At 46.2% G+C, this 24,626-nt stretch overlaps 1 protein-coding gene across 1 annotated transcript in view; it reads left to right on the forward strand.

The window, feature by feature from the left end:
• The window catches only part of LOC149335018 (uncharacterized), a 97,340-nt gene that overhangs the window by 63,598 nt on the left and 9,116 nt on the right, over window positions 1–24,626 (forward strand). Inside the window, exons 7-17 of the mRNA XM_089553695.1 lie at window positions 7–104; window positions 5,469–5,566; window positions 6,669–6,796; window positions 7,836–7,901; window positions 9,226–9,332; window positions 11,403–11,500; window positions 13,055–13,203; window positions 14,382–14,488; window positions 15,419–15,516; window positions 17,641–17,765; window positions 23,316–23,435. Of these exons, the coding sequence (XP_089409821.1) occupies window positions 7–104; window positions 5,469–5,566; window positions 6,669–6,796; window positions 7,836–7,901; window positions 9,226–9,332; window positions 11,403–11,500; window positions 13,055–13,203; window positions 14,382–14,488; window positions 15,419–15,516; window positions 17,641–17,765; window positions 23,316–23,435 (1,194 nt within the window). The remainder of the gene's footprint in view (window positions 1–6; window positions 105–5,468; window positions 5,567–6,668; window positions 6,797–7,835; window positions 7,902–9,225; window positions 9,333–11,402; window positions 11,501–13,054; window positions 13,204–14,381; window positions 14,489–15,418; window positions 15,517–17,640; window positions 17,766–23,315; window positions 23,436–24,626) is intronic.

A 24,626-nucleotide genomic window follows, 5' to 3' on the forward strand; every position in this document is an offset into this window, starting at 1 on the left:
TCCCAGGGCACCCGAAGCGGATCATTGACCTTATAAAGCATGTCGAGTTTACGCTGGACGTCAGTGGCACGACGCACCGGGAAGAGACAGACTTCGTCATCCTGGTGAGTTACAGGGCGAGGTGCACCAATCCTCGCTTTCACATGAAAAATTTTCTTTGGAAACATTGTTATAAAGTTCTGAATCACGCTTTTTAAAATATGTCGCAGAGTATTTCTGCGATTACTCATTGAGGGCTTCTATACAATCAAAATCAATTCTTTAAAAATTATAAATTATAAATTATAAAACTTAACCATTTACTTCCGCATAATGCTAAAAGATCTAGCAGCATTATCAACCGGGTTAGAAACGTCACCAGCAGCACTGTTATTGTTTACAGCAATATAGTGCTTTCTTATTGAGCTCCGAAGTGCACATGTCATAGACATTACCAGGAATTCTGGACAAACGCTTTAAGTTCTCTTGGCCGCCATCGCCTGGCGAATGAATTTTAACAGTCAAAAACAACGCTTTGGCATCGTCCTAGACTAAGAAAGAAGGAGAATTACCGACTGGCTGCAGAAAAGAAAGTGACAGGTCGCTAAGCCTAGCGACACTGGCAGAGCGCTGTCCTGAATTTCTGGTAATGTCTATCCACCTTTATGAAAGGTGGAAGGTCCGCTAGGAACAGTGACGACCAAGACACCATAAGGGCTAAAGGAAAGGGGGGGATGTTGGCGACCATCACTCTGCCATTGGATGATAAATGTTTTTTCAGCCCAGTGTTTCTGAGGCCAGATCCGGAGAGATGTATGTTGAACGAGTTCCTGTTCATTTCCTTCTCCTGACAAGTGTGCATACGCGTGCACGTACACCTTAGTAATCCAGTGCACTCCCCACCCCTATCCCTCTTTTCGTTCGAAGACACGTTTGGAACCAAAGTGACAGAGATTTTGATGTTATTTAGGGTTTGTGATACAGCCGTCGACGAGCCCGTGGGCATAGCCTGTTGTTCTTGTGGCGAAGAAGGATGGAACCCTACGGTTCTGTGTTGATTACAGGCGTCTAAACAAAGTCACCAAAAAGGACGTTTATCCTCTGCCGCGGATTGATGACTCCCTGGACCGGCTACGCCACGCCACGTATTTCTCGTCACTAGATTTACGTAGTGGCTATTGGCAGATCGAGGTGGATGCGCGCGACCGGGAAAAGACCGCTTTTATTACACCGGATGGTCTGTACGAATTCCGGGTGCTCCCCTTCGGACTGTGCTCGGCTCCTGCCACCTTCCAGCGGATGATGGACACCGTGCTTGCTGACCTAAAATGGCAGTCTTGCCTCGTCTACCTGGATGACGTCATCTTCTCCGCTACGTTCGAAGAGCACCTGAGGCGCCTGCGCGCCGTGTTCGCCGCAATTCGTTCGGCCGGTCTTTCCCTCAAGCCCGAAAAGTGTCACTTCGCTTTCCAGGAGTTGAAGTTTCTGGGCCACATCGTGAGCGCTAAGGGAGTAAGCCCTGATCCCGATAAGACTGCCGCCGTCGCTGCTTTTCCCATGCCAACCGATAAGCGAAGTGTGCGCCGCTTTCTGGGCCTCTGCGCCTATTATCGGCGTTTTGTGCGAAACTTCTCCCAGATTGCTGAGCCCCTCATCCGCCTCACGAAAGATGCTGAACCGTTCTTCTGGGGACAGGAGCAACAACAGGCCTTCGAAGACCTCCGCACTCGTCTGAAAAGTACGCCCATCCTTGGCCACTTCGACGAGTCAGCCGACACTGAACTGCACACAGACGCCAGCAACATCGGCTTCGGTGCGGTCCTTGTGCAGTGGCAGGATGGTCTCGAACGCGTAATCGCATAGGCAAGCCGCACCTTGTCACGCTCGGAGGCGAATTATTCCACCACTGAAAAGGAATGCCTGGCAATTGTGTGGGCAGTGACCAAATTTCGCCCGTACTTTTACGGCCGCCCTTTTAGAGTCGTCAGTGATCACCATTCGCTGTGCTGGCTGGCGAACCTCAAAGATCCCTCGGGGCGGCTTGCACGCTGGAGCCTTCGCCTTCAAGAATTCGACGTCACCATCGTCTATAAGTCCGGCAGGAAGCACAGTGATGCCGACTGTCTGTCTCGTGCTCCTGTTGAGGACAACGCAGCTGATCCCGACACCGATTTTGTTTTTCTCGGCGCCATCTCCACGTCCGTCCTCGCTCAACACCAAACAGACGACATTGAACTACGGCCTCTCATTGAGTATCTTGAAGGAAGCGCTGAGTCTCCACCGCGAATCTTCTCGCGTGGACTGTCGTCGTTCTGTTTGCGCGATGGTGTTCTGTATAAGAAAAACTACCACCCGACGGAAGCTGTCTATCTGCTCCTCGTACCCGCGGCCTTGCGCGACGAAGTCCTGCAGGCGTGCCATGATGACCCATCTTCTGGTCACCTGGGTTTTTCCCGCACTTTGGCGCGGATACGCCAGAAGTACTACTGGCCCAGTGTTGCTGCAGTTGTACAGCGTTACGTCTGAACTTGTCGCGAGTTCCAACGTCGCAAGACGCCACCGACGAAGCCAGCCGGACTACTGCAGCCTATTGATCCGCCACAAGCCCCCTTCCACCAAGTTGGCATGGACTTACTCGGCCCATTTCCACAGTCCTCGCTGGGTAACCGCTACATTGTGGTCGCCACCGACTACCTCACCCGGTACTGTGAAACTAAAGCTCTCCCTCGTGGTACCGCTGACGAAATTGCGAACTTTTTCGTTCAAAACATTGTGCTTCGTCACGGTGCACCGACCATCGTTGTAACTGACAGGGGAACGGCGTTCACCTCGGCCCTTACGCAGGAGGTTATGCGCCTTAGCGGCACCTGTCACCGCAAAACAACCGCTTACCACCCTCAAACGAACGGACTCACCGAACGGCTCAACAAGACGATCGCCGACATGATCTCCATGTATGTTGACGCAGACCACCGGAACTGGGACGCCATACTTCCTTACGTAACGTTCGCCTATAATACTGCTCTGCAAGAAACGACGCGCTTCACTCCATTTCGTTTAGTGCATGGTCGCGAAGCCACCACCATGCTGGACGCAATGTTGCTTCCGAGCAGTACTCCCTCAACTGTTGTGGGTGCTGACCACTTCGTCACGCCGAGGCCGCCCGCCAACTCGCTCGACAGCGCATCCGGCACCAGCAAACCCACGACGCTCGCCGCTATAACCTCCGCCACAGAGCTGTTAGTTACCAGCCGGGCGAACAAGTCTGGGTTTGGAGCCCAATCCGCATGCGTGGACGCTCCGAAAAGCTTCTGCGCAGATATTTCGGCCCCTACGAGGTACTCCGCAAAGTCAGTGATGTGAACTACGAAGTTCTTCCCCAAGGAACAGTTCGTTCCTCCAGACGGCCGACCTCCGAAGTCATCCATGTCGCCCGGATGAAGCCGTACCACGCCCGCTAGCGCTTCAGGCGTGTCTACAGCTGCCGCCGGACACATGCAGCGCCCCTGCCCTTCGTGCTGCCCACTGCTGCTGCACCGAGTCGGTGCCCTTCGGAGAGGGGGAGCAATGCCACCGTACGAACCATTCAGTGGCGCCGTACCGCGGCCCAACTGTTTAAGCTGGGATTTGCCAAGCCTTGGGCACTCGAGGTGCTCGAAGAACGTCGCCTTCCTCGCTGGAGCTTCCTGCTGGCTGGCACGCCCACCTCGTCTACTAGAACCTGGCCTGTTTCTTCAACCGTTTGTCGGTGACATATTTGGTGGGGGTTTCAGCTCTATATGTGTTCGCAAGTAACACCTCGAAGAACAAAAAAAAAGCTTACAGCATTGCCATTATACAGCATGGCCTGGGAAATTGAAACTTTCATTTTTGGAGTGAGAAACAAGACTTCGAGTTTTTGTTATTTTTATTCCATCTTTATTAAAAATATTCATTACCTGTTATCTTTATTTACATTTTTTTATTTCGCCCGCTTGAAAGGCGTATATCATCACGAATATAAAAAGTAAATTGAAATGGGCGACTATAATTCCAAATTGGTAAAAAATAGCATAATCAGTTCCTGCTTGCGAAGTGCTTTGACCAAATCCTGTCATCACACCATTCAAGATAGCTTTCAGACCCAGTTGTCTAAGGTTAAGTTTGCTGGTTATCAAGACCAGATGATAGCAGGGGCGTGTTCTCGGTTAATTCAGTCATTAAAGCGTCAGGCCACTCCGCTTACGACAGACGTCCAGCCTGAAAAGAAGAAATTTGCCGTTTTGCCATATGTACACCGCGTCTCCCACGGACTAAAGAACGTAGCAAGTAGGTACAAAGTTGGCGTGTTTCTTTCAGCCCCCGTCAAGCTCAAACAGATATGCCCTGCCATTGAAAGAAAGAAAGAGGCCAAGAAGAAAAAAGAAGGATGTGGCGTTTCGCACAGGGATAAGTTTGTGGCCTGTAAAACATGTGTTGTATACAGTGTACCCCTTTCCTGTGGAGCGCGTTACATTGGTCAGACAGGGCGTTGCCTTAACAAGCGCCTACAAGAGCATAGGAACAACTTAAACATTGGTGATGACCTTTCACATTTGGTAAAACATTGTCTGGAATGTAAAGTCATGAAAAAGAAAAAGAAAAAATGCACTGCATTATTCAATCAAACACGTGTACTATACACCCACAGTGATCAGACGACACGAGAAGTTGTCGAGGCTTTTCACATCGCAGGGGATCAACTGAATTGCGTCAGCAAACCATCTGTTTTCCTTTGCGATAGGGAGATGAATTTTCTCGGGAGCACCTGACGAATAGGCGTTTCATGGTTTTTAGTTTTTAGTTTTTTGTGTTTTTTTGTGTTGTTTCTTCCCTTTGATTGTTTCTTCATATAAGAAGGTTTCAGTGAATAAACCTTTTAGTTGCGAGTCAGCGCTCGTCCTTGTGTCCCTTCTTTTCTTGTCCCTTGTAGTTCGCGCTGTTTACATCATGACTATAATTATGTACACATCAGTAGTGATCGACTGCATTTGAAACATTTGCGCACATTATGCTTCAATTCTGCTAGCCATAAACAGAGGTCAATCAAAGAACGACTTCTGTTTGGACAGGACTAGCTTAGATTACTAACCGAAATGTTTACGACAGGCTACGAAGCCAACTAGTTCAGCACCACTATGCTTCACATCAATAACGTCCTAGACATGGAGCGTTTATCAGAAATATGATCTGATTGCAAGCAGATGGAGACTGGGAGGCGGTGCCCCTCTGGACAAATGTTGCGAGAGTGCCGCACTCCTGGCACTCCCTGTTCTAGATTTCCTGAGCCCGGCATTTCAATTTCGGGCACAAGAGTGGGTTCTTACCATAGGCTCACAGGTGATGTCTAACATTGAAAGTCAAAATTACAGCTGGAAGGTTGTTTTTTTTTTAACTACAGCGTAGTAACATAAATGTCGATGAATACTGTTCACATCTGCTTAGCCGTTCACATCACGCGTGGCGTGCAGGCTCCCAAGAAGTCCTTCGTTGTCATGAGCTGTCCAGTGTTCGAAGTGAGCGACTACTGGCCCTGCAGACAGAGCTACATTACGGTCGAACTGCAGAGGTATGTCACATGCTCACCACTCAACTTTCCTTGAAAATGTTTAAAATGCGAAAACGCTATTCAAATGTATTTTTCTAACAAACCTGGAGAAACTACGTTGCCTGCTACTGCACCTTCGACTGCACAAGCTTACTTCCATGTACGAAAAAAATTTCAGGACGAAAAAAATAGCATGGTCATCCCTCTTGTTCCTGGCTAATGTCCACCGCTGACATCTGACGTATGGCGTGGAAGTGACTCACATGTCAAGGCTGTGTGCGTGTGCACTCCATCTTGGGGTAAAAAACAAAAAGTCGCGGAGCTTCAAGGGAGAAGAGTGCTTAGTGCCGCCAAAGAGTCCGCGCAGTAGATCCATCATTGTTTAATTTATTTATTTGCAATACTGCTAACCCTATAAAAAGGAATGTTTCAGGGTGGAAACCTACAACAAAAATAACAGGATAGAAAGAAAGAAAAAGTAATACAAAACCGAAACCGTTTAGAAAGCCACACAGGAAAGATGGTTTACTGGGTTTAACGTCCCGAAGCGACTCAGGCTACCAGAGGCGCCGTAGTGAAGGGCTCCGGAAATTTCGCCCACCTGGGGTTCTCTGACGTGCACTGACATCGCACAGTACACGGGCCTCTAGAATTTCTCCTCCATCGAAATTCGACCGCCGCAGCCGGGATCCAACCCGCGTCTTTAGGATCAGCAGCCGAGTGCCATAACCACTGAGCCACCGCGGCGACCCATACAGAACAAAATTTGTTCTAAAAAATATACAGATTTAAAGGTAAAACAATATGAAAGCTATAATACGCAAGCTACACAAAGTATACGAGCCAGTAATATACAAATACCTAGAGAATACAGTGGCATGACTCCCGAGTCTGCACTACGGCCCCTCAATGCGTCGAACCAACGAAGGAAGGCGCCACTCTGGAAGACAACATCGGTTGGGAGGAGTCGTCCTAGAATATTTTAGCCCTCGGTCTTTGCTGCAATGCGTTTCATGTCTCTTTTATATTTGTAGTAATCCTGAAAAACAAAGGCGGGTGATCAGTGATTTTCCACTTGTATTTGCTGTTTATTCATAGCCCTCTCTTGTGGAACCTGCTACAGGTACTGCCACTTCCCCACAGCGCACAAAGTAGAGATTGAGATTCCCCCGACGAGTACGGCATCCATCAACGTCAAGCTAGCCTCGTCTCCCAATGACAGGGTGAAGTGCGTATTGCACAGGATAGCTGGTGAGCGTTTTTGCCATACTTTGCTGTGTGTTGCTAAAATTTAATAAGGGGGTTCGCAACAAAAGAACAGACAAAAGCGGTGCTTAATTAATAGGCGTTACTTAGCACCTCAAGCAGTAGCCAGGTTACGTACCGCAAGTATGGGCGCTGGAAGGACAGATATTGGATGGATATCGGAGAAGTTGAAGTATTACATGGTACCACAACGGCACTTTAAAGGCAATTATGTATTGATCTCGTATAGCTCAGTGAAACTTTAATGCAGAATTTTAAGCATAAAAAAGTCAAATTCAGAAACATCTTCTCTGGCTAGTTCATCAAGAGAAGCTGCCTTGGTTAGCACATAACCAACAACTGTGGTCATCAGACAAATTAAACCAAAGACACAAAAACACTGACAAAGTACAACTGCTGCAAACTGCTGATTATGCACAGAACCTATCAGCGTAATTTCTGCACGTAAAATATAAACATAGCTGTGTCATAAACAAAAAGAAGGACTATGACAACTACAAATAACTAACACCTAATTACGTTATGTGTTGGCGATGCGATGGCATTACAAACTGTTCACGTCTTTACATCGAGGTTCGTACCATTCTTTCATGGTTGTGTTAACGAACCCCTGCACGTCTGTCTACATACAGCCAAACATCTCTTCGAGCCGTCTAGCTGGTGGTTAGATGTTTCGCCGAAGGTGTCTAAAGGTGGCGACACGGACGCAGGGATACATCAAAGTGCATAATTCGCACTTCCAGTCTGGTGATTGTGACGTCCCTTTCGGTTTGGGGAATTATGCGTACTACGAAGTATTATTTTCCGATGAGACTTCCAATGCTATCGCATTGACAGATCGAAGATAAAACAACGCTTCTGCAGCGAACATTAGCATTTATACTTGTTCGTCGTTATTTGTCGGTTGTATTGCATAAGGCGCAACTCTTACATAAGAAGCATATTGGTTTGATCAAACTCTCTTCTTCAATATCATACGGCATGCATTCATGGTGTGCGTTGTCGTTGTCATTGTGCTTTTCAGGGAAGAAAACAGCATGCGTCGAATCACCCAACACACCAACTTACGTGGGCGCCCCTGAACAGCAAGGTAATCATTTCTACCATCCTCTTGTCCTCCCCTGGGATACCTTTTTCCAGCTGTCCATGAGCTGTAACTTCGTTTGTCTGGTTACTGCCAAAGAGAAAATTCTTTTCGAAAAACGGGATTCAATTTTTGTTGCGTGCGATATTTCAGAGTGTGCCATTAAGCACCGGTAGCGCGCGCTGACTAGCTAACTATGTATACAACTACTAGCAGTACACTTATTCATGTTCACTCAATCCCGATGTTTTATAGTAGCATACGACTCATTGGATAACCTTGGATAGTGGTTTCAGTTACGCCGAAGTTACTACAGATGGCACAGCGCAATACGAAAGACGAAGAGAAGACCACTCTCTTCGTCTTTCATCTGTATTACACTGTACCACCTGCAATGACATACTAACTGGCTGAACTGTCCGTTTTACTGCGGACAAGTTGCACTCATTCTTATTTCAGAGTGCATTCTTAAGTAACTTCAAAATGCAGAAAATCTAGTCGACAAATAAAACACCACAAAATTATGCCTAAAATTCAACGAGTACCTTGTAGTTAAGTCGTAACGACAATTTTTTTTTTATAGTCTTGCAGTACTGCAGTACATTTTATAGTATTTTTGTACGTTACTACAGTACTGCACTGTATAGTACCGCTGTACTCTACTGACAAAACTACAGTACTTGTCCAGTAACTATACCTCTGTCGCTACGACAAAGGAGAGCACAATGCTACAAAAACTCTGGTGTTGCAACAAAATTCATGTTGTTACAAGTGCATGGCCAAATACACCACAAAAAATCCGTCGTGACTACAGAAAATTTTCTGTTGAGTTCCTTTTTTTACTGGGAAATGTCTCGACAATCTGAACAGAACCAGAACAGTACAGCAACGGTTTCTCGGCGTGCTAGTTTTATACCCGGGCAGCGGCTGAATTCAATTTTCGGCACGAAGCGAGTTCTCTGCGTCGCCATCTTCCTGCAAATCAGGCAGATGGCGACACCAGTACCGTCAGCAGCAGCATCGCTTTTCCAAGGCCCGGCGTAGATGAAGACTCAAAATTATATCATTCCAAAAGCGGGAACATTCGATCAGATAACTTTGAGTTCGATAGTAATCAGTGTGTTCTCTCTTTCGAGCAAAAGTCTAACTTGGCAGTATAATAACTTTTATCGCAATTTGCGCAACTAACGGGCGCTACGCGTTGAAAAATTGTTTTTGCTTATTCGATTGAAATTAAGGGCTGAAGGCATAAGTCTTGTTTTTTTGACTGGTAAGTATCCTACTCCACTGCGCTGCATTTCGTTCTTCTGATCGTTCTGTTTGGATGCAGCCCAGATCTGCGTCAACATGGTGGCCAGCCCGATAGTGAAAATTGTCTCGCCATTCAGAGACGATATGGAAACTGAAATGGACATGACCGTCCGCTACGATATCATGGTAAGCAAAGGACAGCGTGCAGATTGTAACGCGCCTATTATGTGGCACGTGAGATGATATGTAAGATGTACTGATCAGCCATTTATGATATCAAGTTATTCAGTTATTAGAGTTCGGTTACCAGAAATAATGTGCAGAACGAGACCTCTTGGTGGCACTCGGCACCTCTTGTCATTGTCATATGAGACTAAATACAATAAAAACATCAATAGCCTAGCACTGGAAAAAAGAACGAGGTGAACATAAGCAGCTAAATAAACGCAACCATTAGTCTAACTTAGAGAAGTGGCTTTAAAACCAGAATGCAATTCGTTCTCCGCATGAGCAGTAGTAAAAAACTGACCATGCAAGAAACCGATAAAGACGTGTGAAATTTCCCAGAAATCAGTTTCATGTTTGCAAAAAGCGAGTGTTTGTTCCAAAATACATGTGTGGTTAGAAACATTTAAAGTAGTTGTTAGCGAGTTCCTGAATGAAATAGCCTAATAATAAGTAGTCTGTTCATAATAGCGGGTGTGAACTTAAGGTAGAATCAAATTTCCATTCAAAGCAAACTTATATTTATTGCTATTTTCAAGAAAAGATTCAGGAATAACGGGAATTGAGAGCTGATTATTTATTGGTTTTAACATAAAGATAATAGGACAGCATTTAAATTATACGGTGACCATTAGAATGTCGTTGGCTCTAAATGAGACTCTAGTGCTGGTATTGTATGGGCTGAAGGTTAAAACCTTAAATGCCTTTTTTGTATGGAATCCAGTTTGCCTTTAAGAGAGAATTACTTTATTAAAGAGCAGAGATGGATTGCTGAGATCTTTCACCTGGTTCAACAAGGTTAGCTACGTGGTCTTGTAAGTGGGCAAACGACAAAAAGAATCTCCAGGAGGAAGGTGAAAGGAAGGTGGGAGTGGGACAAGGGAGAGACCAAGGGAAAAGACAGCGTTCCATGTCTGCCTAGGGAGCAGGACACTTTTGATAAGCGCTCTGAAAACGGAGACTCAAACAAAAAGGTATTAGGTATGTGTAATGACGTACAGTCTTTGTCAAAAGTAACCAGGCTGCATGGCTTGCTTCTAGCGTGTATAGTGGAGCGCTTGTGGCTTTCCTAAAGATGAAGAGATGTTGGAAGGTAAGAAGACCCCCAGTCCTTACTTTTAACGACCATTTCAACTTCAGGGAAGCTGTAAGGGCTCCACTGTACGAGCTAGAAGTAAACCATGCATCCTGGTTACTTTTGACAAATACTGTACGTGTTGGGATTTTTGCAATAGTGTTTGCTCGATTAAGCCGAAGAAGCAGACGGGGACGGAGGCGTTAAAGATGACTTCACAAGCTTCTATAGACCACGCGCTTCGTTAACGAAGTCGATATCTCTATTATTAGCAGCCGGATGAAGACCACCCCTGTGGAAGTGAAAGAGCAGGATTTGACTTTCACCTCCGAAAGTGTGGTCTCTAGCCGGCTACTAATAATACAGTACAGCTACCGTCTCTCTTTACGGAGCACGTGGTCCAGGGACTTTTGTCCCCAAATGTTCATGAGCTTCCGAAGCCGGGATTATGGTCATTGCATTTCATGCGCCCTTAGACACCTAGCATCCTTGACGGGACAGCCGCCTTCAACGGGCTACTTACGCTTTCTGAGCTTTCAGTGTAGCCCCTGACTTTATCCCTGACAGTCACTCTAAAACCTTTGACCTAGATACGAGAGAATTCATCGACAATATTCGGCTTCCTTCATCACTATGGCTTAGCCATGACAATGAACACTCTTTAGGCTGCAACACTCAAATCGATATGACCAACATGTTCAGTTTATTATAACGCCACATGGAATTACCAGGGAGTTTACTGCAAAGTCTGTTGCAAAAACGAAGGAAGGTTCTGGCCCATGGCCATGCGGCTTGTATTGCACTCCCGTTCTAGGATGCAAAGATAACCGACGTCCACTTAATGCTCCCTCAACAAGGGGCTACAATCACTTTTTACGTCTGTTTCGAGTTCCACTAAATAAAAAGACAGTAGAAAAATTTTTTTGCTCGAATGCATCGTCCGCCACCTCCCACAGAGCGTCCCCCACATGGTCCACTACCTGTGGTGCAACGACTTCCGGCTGGACACGGACTGCTCCAAGGAGAGGCTCCACTGGTTCAACTACAACGACAGGCAAGGTCCAATATAACCTGTATTACAGGACTCAATACCAGTGATTACAGGGCACATTTATGTGCTCCCAAGTAGCGCTGTTCCTAGTAACTGTGTCAGTTACCTAATGATTCGGCACGCAACAATCTAGTGAGCGCACGTAGCGAAGCGGCCTTTAATTTTTAATAGCTTGGTGCATAGTGCATTTTGGGAGAGGGAGGAACTTTCACATTGATTTTGGAAGGGAAACTGCGGTAACTTCAAGCTTTGACACGACGAAAGAAAAGAGTGCGAGTAAAAACAAGGTCACGCGAAGCCACACAATTTTGAGGTCACAGTATGTCGGAAGCCTCAATTACTTCGCGAGAAGCATGACGTGCACGTGTGTCGTGGACAAGGCACGTGGCTCGCCATCTTCGTATTTTTGATGTAAAACGTGCGCGTGTTTCTGAGTCACTTGTGTGCTGCTAGGCGCCTGGCCATTATAGTGGATTGTTTGGGACGTTCAGAGGAGATAAGCGCACGTGTTTTAAAATGTTACGGTTGGTTTGGGGTGTGTTGATGGCATCCACAGAGGGTATAAAAAGACTGAGGCAATCTTTTCGAATAAAAGTTGGAAGTCTGCGCTTGTGTGTGTTTCTGTGTTCTTGCTTGGTCCTTGTTTTGTTCGCGCAGTTTTAAATACGAAAATCATGTAACGGTGCGGCAGCAGTTCAATAGCATTCATTTCCGCTATAGACAACCTCAGATTAAGTTTTCCGTGTGGCTCACAGTGCCGTAATGCGCGGCATAGCGAAGGGTGCATGGATTTTTAAGGGGGACCCGTAAAGCGCCTGCCTGCGTTTATACAGGCATGAACCGCAAGCGGGCAGAGTGAGTGGGGGAACAAACGCGGATTATTGACATCCTAGCCGAAATCAAGAGGAAGAAATGGGCTTGGGCAGGGCATGTAATGCGAGGGCAAGATAACCGATGGTCCCTAAGGGTAACGGGGTGGATTCCAAGAGAAAGCAAGCGTAGCAGGGGGCGCCAAAAAATTACATGGGCGTATGAGATTAAGAAGTTTTGCGGGGATAGGGTGGCCGGAGCTCGCAAAGGACAGGGTTATTTGGAGAGACATGGGAGAGGCCTTTGCACTGCAGTGGGCGTAGTCAGGCTGGTGATGATGATGATGACCAAAACTACAGAAAGAGCGAGAGATTAGACTTTATTTCAGGTGCCAAATAAGGCGCCCAGAACACTTGTAGCCTGGCGGAACGCAGTGCTTCTGTGGCTACAGTGGTGCTCAGACTCCTTAGTGCGCTGTGCACGAATCTTCCGCTGAGCATAAATATGTGCATGAATTATTCACAGTCCAGCGATGATCTCCATCGTAGCCATCATTACCCAAGGGAAATATCCTGCAAAACAAAAGCATTCCCCACTGAAGATGAATGGGACAAGCGTTCGTCTTACATTGAACATAGCTTGGCAAGTGATAACGGCGATAATAACAAGCAGACGAAGGGTGCTTTTGACCCCGACCGTGCATTCGCCCCGAGCATTGCCTGAAGAAATCGTGCGCCACCTTCGCAGGTTGTGCGGCCACTCCCGGCCCCGTGACTTCACCTACTCGTACGGCTCGGTGGAAGAGAAGGCCACCTACAGCCTGACCTACAAGAAGCAGCGCGGTGTACGCCAGGGACACTTCTCCTGCTTCCTCTACCGGGAGCCGCAGACTAAAGGTGAGGCTGGCAGAGACACCCGTTCATTGGCCACGTCTCACGCTGACGTCACTCAATACAGAGGGATAGCAACGCGAGATGCGAACAAACTTGCGCAGGTCCCGGGTTCGAAATACCCGAATTGCTCTAAATTTGTCGGTTTCTTGCTAAAGCTATAATGCCCTGTAGCTGTCATTCCCTTAAGAAGAAGTAGATTTTTCGGGGCGGGCAGATGGATGCTCACGACGGCTACCACGCTGCTCCTTCGGAGTTTTCATATTTGCTCCGTTTTCAAATTGGCGCCCCGCGTTGGCTCCCCCCACACTTCCGGTCACGTGGTGCCATACTTCCGGCGTTTTCAAATTTGGCGCCACTTTTGCTCCGGCCTCGCCCACTTTTTGGACATTTTGGGCTCTAATGAACTATATAATTAACCCACCTCAACCCCCCGATTTGCAATAGGAGGCAGCTAGAAAGTTCTGAACGTACAGGGTTACCGTTCGGATGCTGTACCGGCACGATTCTGACCTCTTTTTTGCTTTACGTAAAACAAGAAAATATAAAAGACCACTGTGTGAAGAGTTTTCTGTTTTTTTTTGTTGTTCCCGGTACTGATCTTCACATGGCGTATTGAAGTGACTCTTCTTTAGCAGGCCGATGCGGTGTGAGGAACTTTGTATTGCTGACTGCTGCAGCCCAGACTTTTGATTACTGAGAGTATGCACGAACCTCACAGCAACAGCTACTTTGTGGTGCATGTAAAACGGAGAATGGATGCGGATATATCTGCTCCTGCTCCGGCAACCTGCTCCAGCTAGCACTACTGAAGCTGCGCTCTGTTCCACACAATGGCGCCCGTGACGTCACGTTAATACCTCCTATAACGAATAACGGAATGAGCAGTTTTCCGAAAATAAAAAAAAAAGAGAATACCGTGTGACGCTGGCATATTTGTTATTAGCAGCGAAACACAAAAATTCTTTGTCAAATGAACCTTCCTAGAAAACTTTCGCTCACTTCAATCAATTTTTTTTGTTTGCTCTTGGTTTCTACCGGCTGTATGTTGCATTTTGTCTTCTTTGTCTCAATGAGAAAAGTTCTGAAGGCCTGAGTTCGCTCTTTAAGCACTTCTGCATCGAGCGAAACGATATACTCTTGGCATGTCCATGAAGTTGCACTAAGTTTTGAATAGGTTTCAGGTACATACACTTTGGATTTGTTCTCCAAGAACTCCGCCACCATTGAGAAACACCCAACGAGGAGGATTTTCCCTCACGAATCGCAAGTCATCACCTACTACGTACTGGTACGTTCATCCGTCTGCCCAGTTCGATTAGTGTCTCTCGCTTGCGATAAAACGGATTGAAAAAATGACGACTTCAGTGTTTTCGATGCGACCCCTAGGTATGCGCTACAAACGTTTACGGAGTATTACATATGAAGTAAGCCAAGAGTCACTGAAAGTAAGAAAAGCATTGGGCTTCCATCTTTTGTTTTAATTTGTGGTGTTAATCAATTAGAAATTAACTGTGTATTTATTTTTAGATGAAAGATAATTGATTAGAAATTAAAATTTTGTCGTGTTCAGTGCTGGGAGGCGACAGCACAGGACGCACCGACCTGTACAATAAAGTAGATTCACAAATGCAAGGTACTTCTTGTATTTAATCATTGTTTCCAAGTTGCTACACTTAACACTTGATTAATGACCATCTCGCCCAGCTACTCGCGTCACATATGCCACAATCCTTTCTTAATCATTTCAGCCTCCACTGCGCATTTGTTTATGAGAATGATTTTCTCACTTGCACATACAGCATCGGCTAATTTTGTTTGTGGGAAAGTTGTTCTTGTGGCATCTTTTTCTGAGTTCAGCTTTAATAAGCTGAAAATTGAATTTTGTCGCATGTATTTCGATTCCTTTAGGTCATGCTGACAAGTCGTATGTTTATACATGATATACAGGCATTCTTGTTTTTCGACAAATTTAATTTATACGCCACTCAATAGTCGGTATTATTCGGTGCGTCCCTTACGTGGGTATAGGCAATTGACATTATTACATTTGTATCGTTGCAGTGTGCGAGGCTGCAACATGCCACCAATTTTGCCGTGTAATTTGCCCAAATCGTAGTAGACCCCGTGCTGGGTGCTTACTTCCTCGCATCATTCGTTATGCGTTTCCGAAGGTCGAAAGCAAATCATTCCCAAATATACTTCTTGCAAATATTCGTAGGCACCACCAGACTCAGAGGTCGTCGTCACCTGCTCGGTCTTCAACATCCAGTCGGGCCAAGACTGCTCAAACAGCTACCTGAAGATCAACGACAGACAGTGAGCCCGCATATACGATTCCGTAAAGAAGGGAATAATATGGCTGAGCGAAGTGTTGCAGATGTATTCAGTACGAACCTTTCGTAACAAAAATCAGAGCTTAGCAGTAGGACTATAGGTGCAGATATTGTGATCATATTCTTAAAAAAATATGCATTGCATTAGACACAGCTTTGGCATCTTCAGTCACAAAACTGCAGAGTTGCAGGAGTGCACATGCATAAAATTTCGCCATTCTGTCTTGTGTATCCTCCCGTCTGTCCGTGTTTGCCGCGCTGTCGTGAATCATGAATATATACTTGCTCGCCAAACTTTCTTCCCTTATCGATTTCTTAACCTTATAGTTTTCTGACTGCAGTTATATTACAGTTTCCAGTGAGCAAACATCTCAGCAGCGCAATATCAGAATTGCGCGGAGTGTTTTTTTTTTGTTGCGTATCTAAGGCTAATAATCAACAAGATGTTAGATTATCCCCATAATCTCCACTTAGTTTTCAAAAAATCGCATATTATCTAACAACTAGTTATAACAACATCTGTGACGTGTCTTTTTTTTTCGTCTTTTCTCCAAGTCTATTAAATCTCAGCTGAGTATATATGTCACAGATCTACTAACGCTTGATGTTGGGCTAGTCCGTATTTTGATCAACAATCACAAAATAACTCTACGGACAAGCCGAAGGAGAAGACCATGCATGGTTCCTCTGAGCTTTCAACTTTTATGTCCGAATGACAGCAAGGCGCACATGACAAAGACAACTGGCAAAACAAAAAACAAATTTTATATGAATACATTTGTACGGAGGACCAGAACACAAAATAATGTGAGAATTAAGCACGAAGACCCAAATACAAAAAGGCAACAGAACCAAGAACAAAAACCGCAAAAACTTTAGGAGTAGAAAATCTGAGTAAAAGAAGTAGATTATAGCAGATAAAAGAAGTAGATAATCAGCAGGGACTCAAGAGTACACAACACAATGAAAATAACTTCGCATGACCTCGCAGAGGAGGAGGGAAGGCAGAGATGCTAACCAGAAGAATGATCCTGTTGGCTACCTTGCGATGGGGGAGAAGGATGAGGGAATATAAAAGGGGAAGTGGTGAAGAACACAATCACAATCTGTCATACAAGCCTGGCGCCCTCTGCTTGCTGAACAGTGTTTTGTAGGCTCTGTGGGCCGTCGACTGCTGCGGCTGTAGATGGGGAATCTTAACCTCTGTCTGAAGGCGAGGACTGAAGCCGCCCAGAACACAGGTCTGCTTATGTCTATCGGTGCTAAATACATGACATTCACACAGAACATGCTTGATTTTCTCCTCAGAGCCATAATCAACACAGACGCTCCCGGCCAAGTCAATACGGAATGAGTAATGCTTTGTAAAAGTAACACCGAGCCGCAGACACCAGAGTAATTTGATTCACGTCACAGTAAATTAGGCGGAGTACGAAAGCATAGCCCAGGGGCTACTGTATTGAGGCGACGGTTGTGCAGCTTATCCGTTGCGTCAAACCTAGGTGCAAGAATAGGCACATGAAATCCGTCGTAGTGGGCAGATCGGACGCCTCTATCCGTGGGAGGGTTTCCAGTGATGTCGCCTTTGAAAAAGTATATCATGACCCTTGGCTACTGCGCCGTGTTATGTCTTGCAGAGAGCCAAACGAGCAAATGGTTGCGTCGAAGGCGAATAAAAAACACGTAAAAAAAGGCTAAATGTGTTGAACAAAAGGCAAAAAGGGAGCAAGAAAACCGCGGCCAAAAGACGAAAAAAAAAAAACTCGAAACACTTATAAAACTAGGATTAAAAGCGAATGTTTGTCTCGTACGATTTGAACAGGAAAAATGCAAATCGAATCAAATAAGCTTCAAATGAAGCCAGCACTAAATGTGCCTCAATCGCAACTCATGTATGACCATATATGACGGCAGCCTGTGGTCAAAATTTTGTATAAGGACAGGCAAAATCGCGGGCCTCGGGTAAACTATCACAAAGAGCGAAGATGCCGACCAGCCTACATTCCTCCCAGGTGTGACATTAGCCGAATTCCATTGCTCCGCTAGCACCGACTAGCACGCGAGCGTGTTGGTGTGGCCACGTAGAGAATCCTCGGATGTTTTGCAGGTACTGCGACAGCAATGTGCCCGGTAGGCAGCGCCTCGAGCTGACGTACAACTACGCCGCGGTAGTCTTCCGAGACGGCAAGGACGCCAGCAACTCCTTCAGATGCACCTTTGAACGAGGCAGCAGTAAGTATTGCAGAAACGTGAATCGCTGTGGCGACTACTTCATAACTTATTGAAAGAAGGAACCAGCGCGAAGATGAGACATCACGAGACAAGAAGGCACGCACGAACACACACGCAACCACTAGACTTGCAGCTAATTAGTTGTAAGTCCAGTGGTGGAGTGTGTGGGTGTGCCTTCTTGTATCATCCCGCGCCTTGAGCTGGTTCCTTCTCTATATAAGCAGTAAGTATCACTCGAATTGCTGTGGTAACACGCCGTATTTTATACCGAAGCAGCGCTCGTTAAACTTTGCAGCTTTAAATGTGTTAATGAGGTCACGGAAATTAAATATATAATACGTTCAAGAGAAAATTCGAATATCACTTTATCGAAAATTGCATTTAGAAAGAGTCCATAGTGTGCGTCACCGGTGTTTTCCTCTGCACACATTCGTAGAAGAATAAAGACGGCTTGTGACTTCACCGTCGGCTAACTGCATTGCTCACCTGGTCGTTGAATGGGAAACACGCACCGCTCACATTTTTCATATAGTTGGGAAGCAGCCAGGAGTTCAATGCCACGAGATGAGTGAGAGGCAGAACATCTTGCTCTGATTCATCTGCGACGTTATATGCACAGATTAGTGCATCGAGTCAGAAGTGCGCCGCCTCTAATTTATTTATTTATTTATTTAGAACATACTGCAGGCCTGCAGTAGGCCCAAGCAGGAGGACAATATCAATGGGGACAATATCAAGACGTTCCGTTCTCCTCAGAAAAAGGACATTCCAGACTTCCACACCAATGCAACGCCTTTCAGTTCAGCTATACTACACGAGAAATCCGGAGGAAAATATTATTGGCACCCCTTGAACATTTCCATCTTCCTTCTGTTTTGATCACAGAGCCAAAGTGCGCTGCAGATATTTGGTGATGGATAAAAAATGTCTACAGCGCAGCGCAGAAAAAAAACGATATCCAGAGACAAGTTGATTCATCTCGGCGATCCGGATAACCGGGCGGGAAATAGTTTAACTGTGACAAGATTATCATTCTTTACTTAACACGAAAAGGGACAAATGTCGCAGGAAGAGGTGTTTTCCATTTCACTTCCCCACTTGGGGTGCCCAGGTCTTGCAATAAGAGGCTCTGTTAGACGCAGCGCTCATTATGAACATAGCGCAAACTCAGACCACAAAGCCAGAGATAATAATTTATCCGTACGAATGTCCTTAACATGTTCTTGATTATAATTTGTTCCACTGCATCCCATTTGTTTCCAGTATTTATTAACGTGCCTCTTCTTCGGCTTACTCCTGCTTCTATCCTCTTTCCCCGGGTGGGGTTAGCCTATCGGAACCGTCTTCTAGTTAATTTGCCCACCTTTTCTCTTTGTACTTCTCTATTTCAACCACGCGCTAAAATAGAGCCTCCACTTCTGAGCAACCGCCACTGTAGCGTGCAGTACAGTCGCGAGTAAAAAAAAATCAGCACAAGCGAGCGACGACCGGCTGGGCGGAATAAAAGAAAACAAAAATAGAACTATTTGCAAGCATTGACTTCCTGCTAAACCTCCTGCAAGGCTGAGAGTTGGGGAAGGCCTTCCACTCTGTTGCCGTTTTCGTGAACCGCGGCACCTGGAGAGGAGATTACTTCGCTTTAGTGATTGATCACTTGCGCTGATCTTTTTTCTAATCGCGACTGTACTTTGTGAGAGAAGTCGTACAGTCTGTGTAAGTATATCTTTATGCAGAGGATCTCCCTGCAGGAAAGCACCGAGCACCCTTCGCATCGACGCATGTGTTTCGTACGCTACTGTTATTATGGCAATACTCGTTGATGTCCCAGTGCAGAGTGTTCTGTTCCCTTAATATGTGTCAGGCTGACACTTAGTTAATGGAGTAGGGGCCCAAAAAGTTACAAAAGGTTTGCCGAAGGCTCCCTGCTTGTACACGGAGGCGTACAGGCAATAATCAAAGAGCGCAATGAGTATAACATATCTCATCTTTATTTCAAATACGCTCGACCCCCCTTCATTGACTTCATGAACTTATCGCGAGCAGCATCAGCATGCCGCGTGAAAAAAAAAAAGGAAGACTGTTGTTGGGGAGATTAAAGGCTCAGCAACTGTCTGGCTTCTCGCTGACATCTCAGCCGCACCATGTGGGAAGGAATGGAGGAGGGCGTGCAAAAAACAGGAGACAAAGAGGCGCCATAGTGGAGGGCTCCGGATGAATTTCAACATCTGCGGTTCCTTAACGTGCACTTCGCCGAGCACACGATGGTGCCAAAAGGCGCCGTGGTGGAGGGCTCCGATTGAATTTCAACACCGGAGGTTCCTTAACGTGCACTTCGCCGAGCACACGATGGTGCCAAAAGGCGCCGTAGTGGAGGGCTCCGGTTGAATTTCAACACCTGCGGTTCCTTAACGTGCACTTCGCCGAGCACACGATGGGGCCAAAAGGCGCCGTAGTGGAGGGCTCCGATTGAATTTCAACACCGGAGGTTCCTTAACGTGCACTTCGCCGAGCACACGATGGTGCCAAAAGGCGCCGTAGTGGAGGGCTCCGATTGAATTTCAACACCGGAGGTTCCTTAACGTACACTTCGCCGAGCACAAGATTGTGTCCTTTGCACTTCGCCTCCATCTAAATGCGGCCATCGTGTTAGGGAATCGAAACCCCGACCTCGTGCTCATTAGCAGACCGCTGTAGATATACAGCTGTGGTTAATACGTTCACGTGACTGGCGCGTCGGTTATGCAGACAAAATGTCAGCGCCGCTTCAGCCTCAGTCGGCAACGCCGGTGACAGTCGTGTGTATAATAAACGCGTGGCACAGATGCTTCCGGTGACGTTAGGCGCCTTCTTCGAGTCACAACACACAGGTGCAGTCTGTGAGGCGCGCCGCCGTAGAGGGAGCCACACTGACGCGGTTTCCGCGCGGTTGTTGCCTCTTCGGCCCCGTTCGGCACCGGTTGACATAAGTGAGGCACGATCTCCGTTAAAATATGGGCCACGCGTGACCCCGGCGCCTCGGCTCGGACGAGGGTTGCCAAGTCGTCTATATACGCGCTCGACGTGGGCGGCTCGTGGGAAAGCATTTTCCGCTTCCCACTTATTTCTTTACGACCGAAAGCAGGCCTAACGACGAGACTGCGACGCGCTGGCCCGACTCGCTGTCGCTGTCGCGCGATTTATGTCTGACCTCAGCGTCCGCGTTCGTTACGTGGGCGCGACGGCGCTCCACACGCCATTTCCGTTGGTAGCGGAAACAAAAAGGGTGGCTGACGCTGGCCTAATCAGTTCTAACTTTGTTTGGCGGCTCATAGCTATCGTTCAACCCTTAGTGCCCGAAGTAACCAAACAATAATGAAGTAGGCAGGAGAACTGGGCATTCTGTCGGTAACAAAAGATGAAGTAAAGAACGCCTTAGAAGCAGTGCAAATGGCGAAAGCAGCTGCTGAGGTTCTGGTAACTGCGTTTGTGCTGCAAGATGGTGGGGAGCTAGTGCTAGAAACAACGGCCACCTTGTATACGCAGCGCCTCATCGCCTCGAACGCATCGGAATCTTGGATGAACGATACCATAATCTTAGTCTACAGGAAGGGGGCCGCCAATGACTTGAAATAAACAGACATATCAGATCAGCTTACTGTCAGTTGCCTATTTACTAAGGTAATTATTAATGGAGCCGTAGAAACCTTCAATTAGCAAAGGGTCTAGGTTGGCCTTTGTAAAGGATGTTCCATTTCATACTATCAATCAGGTATTAGAGAAGTGCGCAGAATGTAAACTATATATACGGGGGGGTGTCTACATATAGGCTGCAATATAAATTATATATTGCGCGTTGTCGAAACCTCAGCAGTTAGGTATGCATTATAGTACCGTGGTGTAGGAGAGCGAAATATGAAAACACTTGAAAATATCTATAGCAGCTTCAGTGCCAGCACAGATCCTAGTCGAGAAGGCTGCTAGGCAGGCAAACACAATCTCTCCAATACTATTCACTGCGTGTTTACAGGAGGCGTCCAAAAGTGCGGATTGGCAAGATTTGGGGATAACGTTAATGCACAAAAAACAGTGATCTGCGATTCGCTAATGGCATAAATTACTGAGTGACTCAGGGGACGACTTGCAAGGCGTGATCGAGAACCAAGACAGATAAAGCAGAGGTGTGGGATTGAAAATGAATATGCAGAAAATTCAAGCAATAGTCACAGTCTCGGAAGGGCACAGCAGTTTATGATAGGCAGCGAAGCGTTGGAAGTGGTAACGGAATACATCTCTTTAGGGCAGGTAGTGACCTCAGATCCATGCCCCGAGAGTAAAGCAAGAGAACAAGAATGTGGTGGAGAATAAGAATATGGCAGTTACTCTCAGATGATGAATGACAGTTTACCACTATTCCTTAAGAGGAAAGTGTATAACAGCTGTATCTTAGCGGTGTACAACAATGGGGCTGAAACTTGGAAGCTAACGAATAGGATGTTTTTTTTTTCGTTATCGAGGGCAGTGCAGCGAGTTATGTAAACGACAATTATATTGCAACGGTAAAAGGCAGGAAGAGAGCAGAACTGGTCGGAGCACGAACACGAGTTAATGATACTCCAGTCGAAATCAAGATGAAATGCGCAACGGCAGAGCATGTAATTCGAAGGCAAGATAACCGATGGTCGGTAAGGGTATCGGACTGGATGCCGAGAGAAGGGAAGAGCAGCTGGGGGCGGCAGAATGCTAGTTACGCGGAGGAGATTGGGCAGTTTGCGGAGATAAGGTGGCTAGAGCAGGCACAGGACAGGGTTAATTGGTGGGATATGGGGGAAGTCGTCTTCCTGCAGTGCACGTGGTTATGCTGATGAGGATGATGAGGAACTATCGTCCCGCGATTCAATACCTTCTATCTATTTTAAGTACCACAGAGACCGTCTTCACAAGAATTAACGGACAGTCTTGTCGAGATTAGTCTGGACGCCGCCATTTTAAAACCTCGTGCTTCCGCTGGACAAATTTCTCGCAGTACAGCAGAAGAAGGAATCTTTTTATATAGAGTGTCCTATGTAATTTGAACCTCTCATTCAAGAAAAAAAAACTGCAATTTAGCTTTTTTTCCGAGTGCAAAACACTGAGATTATTGTTGACAGCTCCCTAAAGCGAGCTCAGCAGGACCTTTTGCTTCACATCGGTCTAATTTCTTGGTAATTGTTAGTTTGAAGACTTGAAAGAAGCCCCACTTACGAAGCTTGAATAACTTACCGGGAAAAGCAAAAATGCTTCTACTGCCAGGTGCGTATAGGTGGTCAGCTCTAGGACGGGGTGGTTGAATAGGTAGAGCGGAACGTGCTGTTATATGTAGAGTGCAGTTTTTTTTTTCATTTTAATTTCCAGGGCAAGAAATAGGCGGGAAAGAGGAGGGAGGGGGGATCTTTTTCAAACAAAAACTTCCCGCTTGACACCCCACACTACTGCAACATGTACAGTACCTTGCCTACACCTCCTGTTTTGCAGTAAGCATTCCGTTTATCAATACCATTGTTCTGATAACACACCCGTCCTTCAACCACGCAGGTACCGACAAGTGTGCCTTCGAGAGGAAGCACCCCACGACCACAATATCTCCGTTTGAGACGGTACCAACGAACGAATTCCCCCTGACGACGACAGAGAATCCTCTCTTCCCAGAGGAAGGTATGTCAATAGCCCGATTTAAATCCGACGCATTACGCCGGTAAATTGGACGGTACACGTTGCAGGAGACAGATGGCGCCACTAAACCGCTAAACTTAGGGAGCCTACATGTTGCGCACCTCACATGTAGGCTCTCTAGCTAAACTCTCAAGGCTTGTTACCGCGGAGAGACAAGCATACGATTATTTTTGTTTTGTTTTCTTAAGGTCATGGTACCAAGAAGTAACGTTTATTCCGAATGCAGAGGAAGAGGCTGCATACTATTCACGCTGTCTGCTGGTGAAAAAGAAAAGAGGCGTTTTTCTTCTAGTAATGTCAAACTCGTTTCAAGTTCTCTAAGCAACCTTCCTAACCACATTCTGTTCGCACGCATCTTATCCAGTTTTAGGCTTCCCGTTACCCCTTCACTGGTTACAATCTCAACGCGACTCTGCAGAACACGAATTTGCCGCGCAGCAAGGATTCTGTCCACTGGTTTAGGAAGCCTCACGACACATATCACTGCAACAGTATATATCGGAGGAGACTAGTAGTTCCTGCATTCCTTTATGAGGTCGCATAACCATACGAAAAAGAAACTAGTTCAGTTTAGTTTAGTTAATGTATATGATTTAAATAATAGCAAAATTTCAGGCGATAAACTAGTTCTTTCCATTACTGGTGGCAAACTTGTGCGTATTCACGCTAAAAACAGATCTAAGAAAACTTTCTCTGCAAACTCGATCTTGCTAACCTCACTGAAAGGACCGTATAACATAGAAGCGCAATATGAAATAGACAGTTCGATGATTTTGAATGCATGAAGGCGAACAGATGGCGTCAGAAGTTTTAAGGCTCTTTTGAAGGACAGAAAATGGCGATAGCACTTCAACCTCAGTAGAAATATTCTAATTGAAGTTACTAAAAGCCTTCCTCAGCCCTCGTCATTCTAGAAGCTCAAACACAACGCCGCCGCAAACAAAAACGTGTCAGCTCCAGTCCTATACAAAGCCGCCGTTAAACCGGGCCGAGTGTGAATAATAAGTGGATAACAAAAACAGCGCTCCAGAAACAAAAGCAGGTAATTCCAAGGCGCACTTCGTAATTCTAGTTTGTATAAAGAAAATAAATCAGGCAGTAATGGATAAAACGTAATTTATCACCCCTTCGAGTGGCAAGCGTTGTAAAACTTTCCATCTCTTCGTTTTTCTG

The sequence above is a fragment of the Amblyomma mixtum genome, chromosome 7, assembly GCF_055824585.1.
Source record: "Amblyomma mixtum isolate Tamu chromosome 7, ASM5582458v1, whole genome shotgun sequence".
Classification (NCBI taxonomy): Eukaryota; Metazoa; Arthropoda; class Arachnida; order Ixodida; family Ixodidae; genus Amblyomma; species Amblyomma mixtum.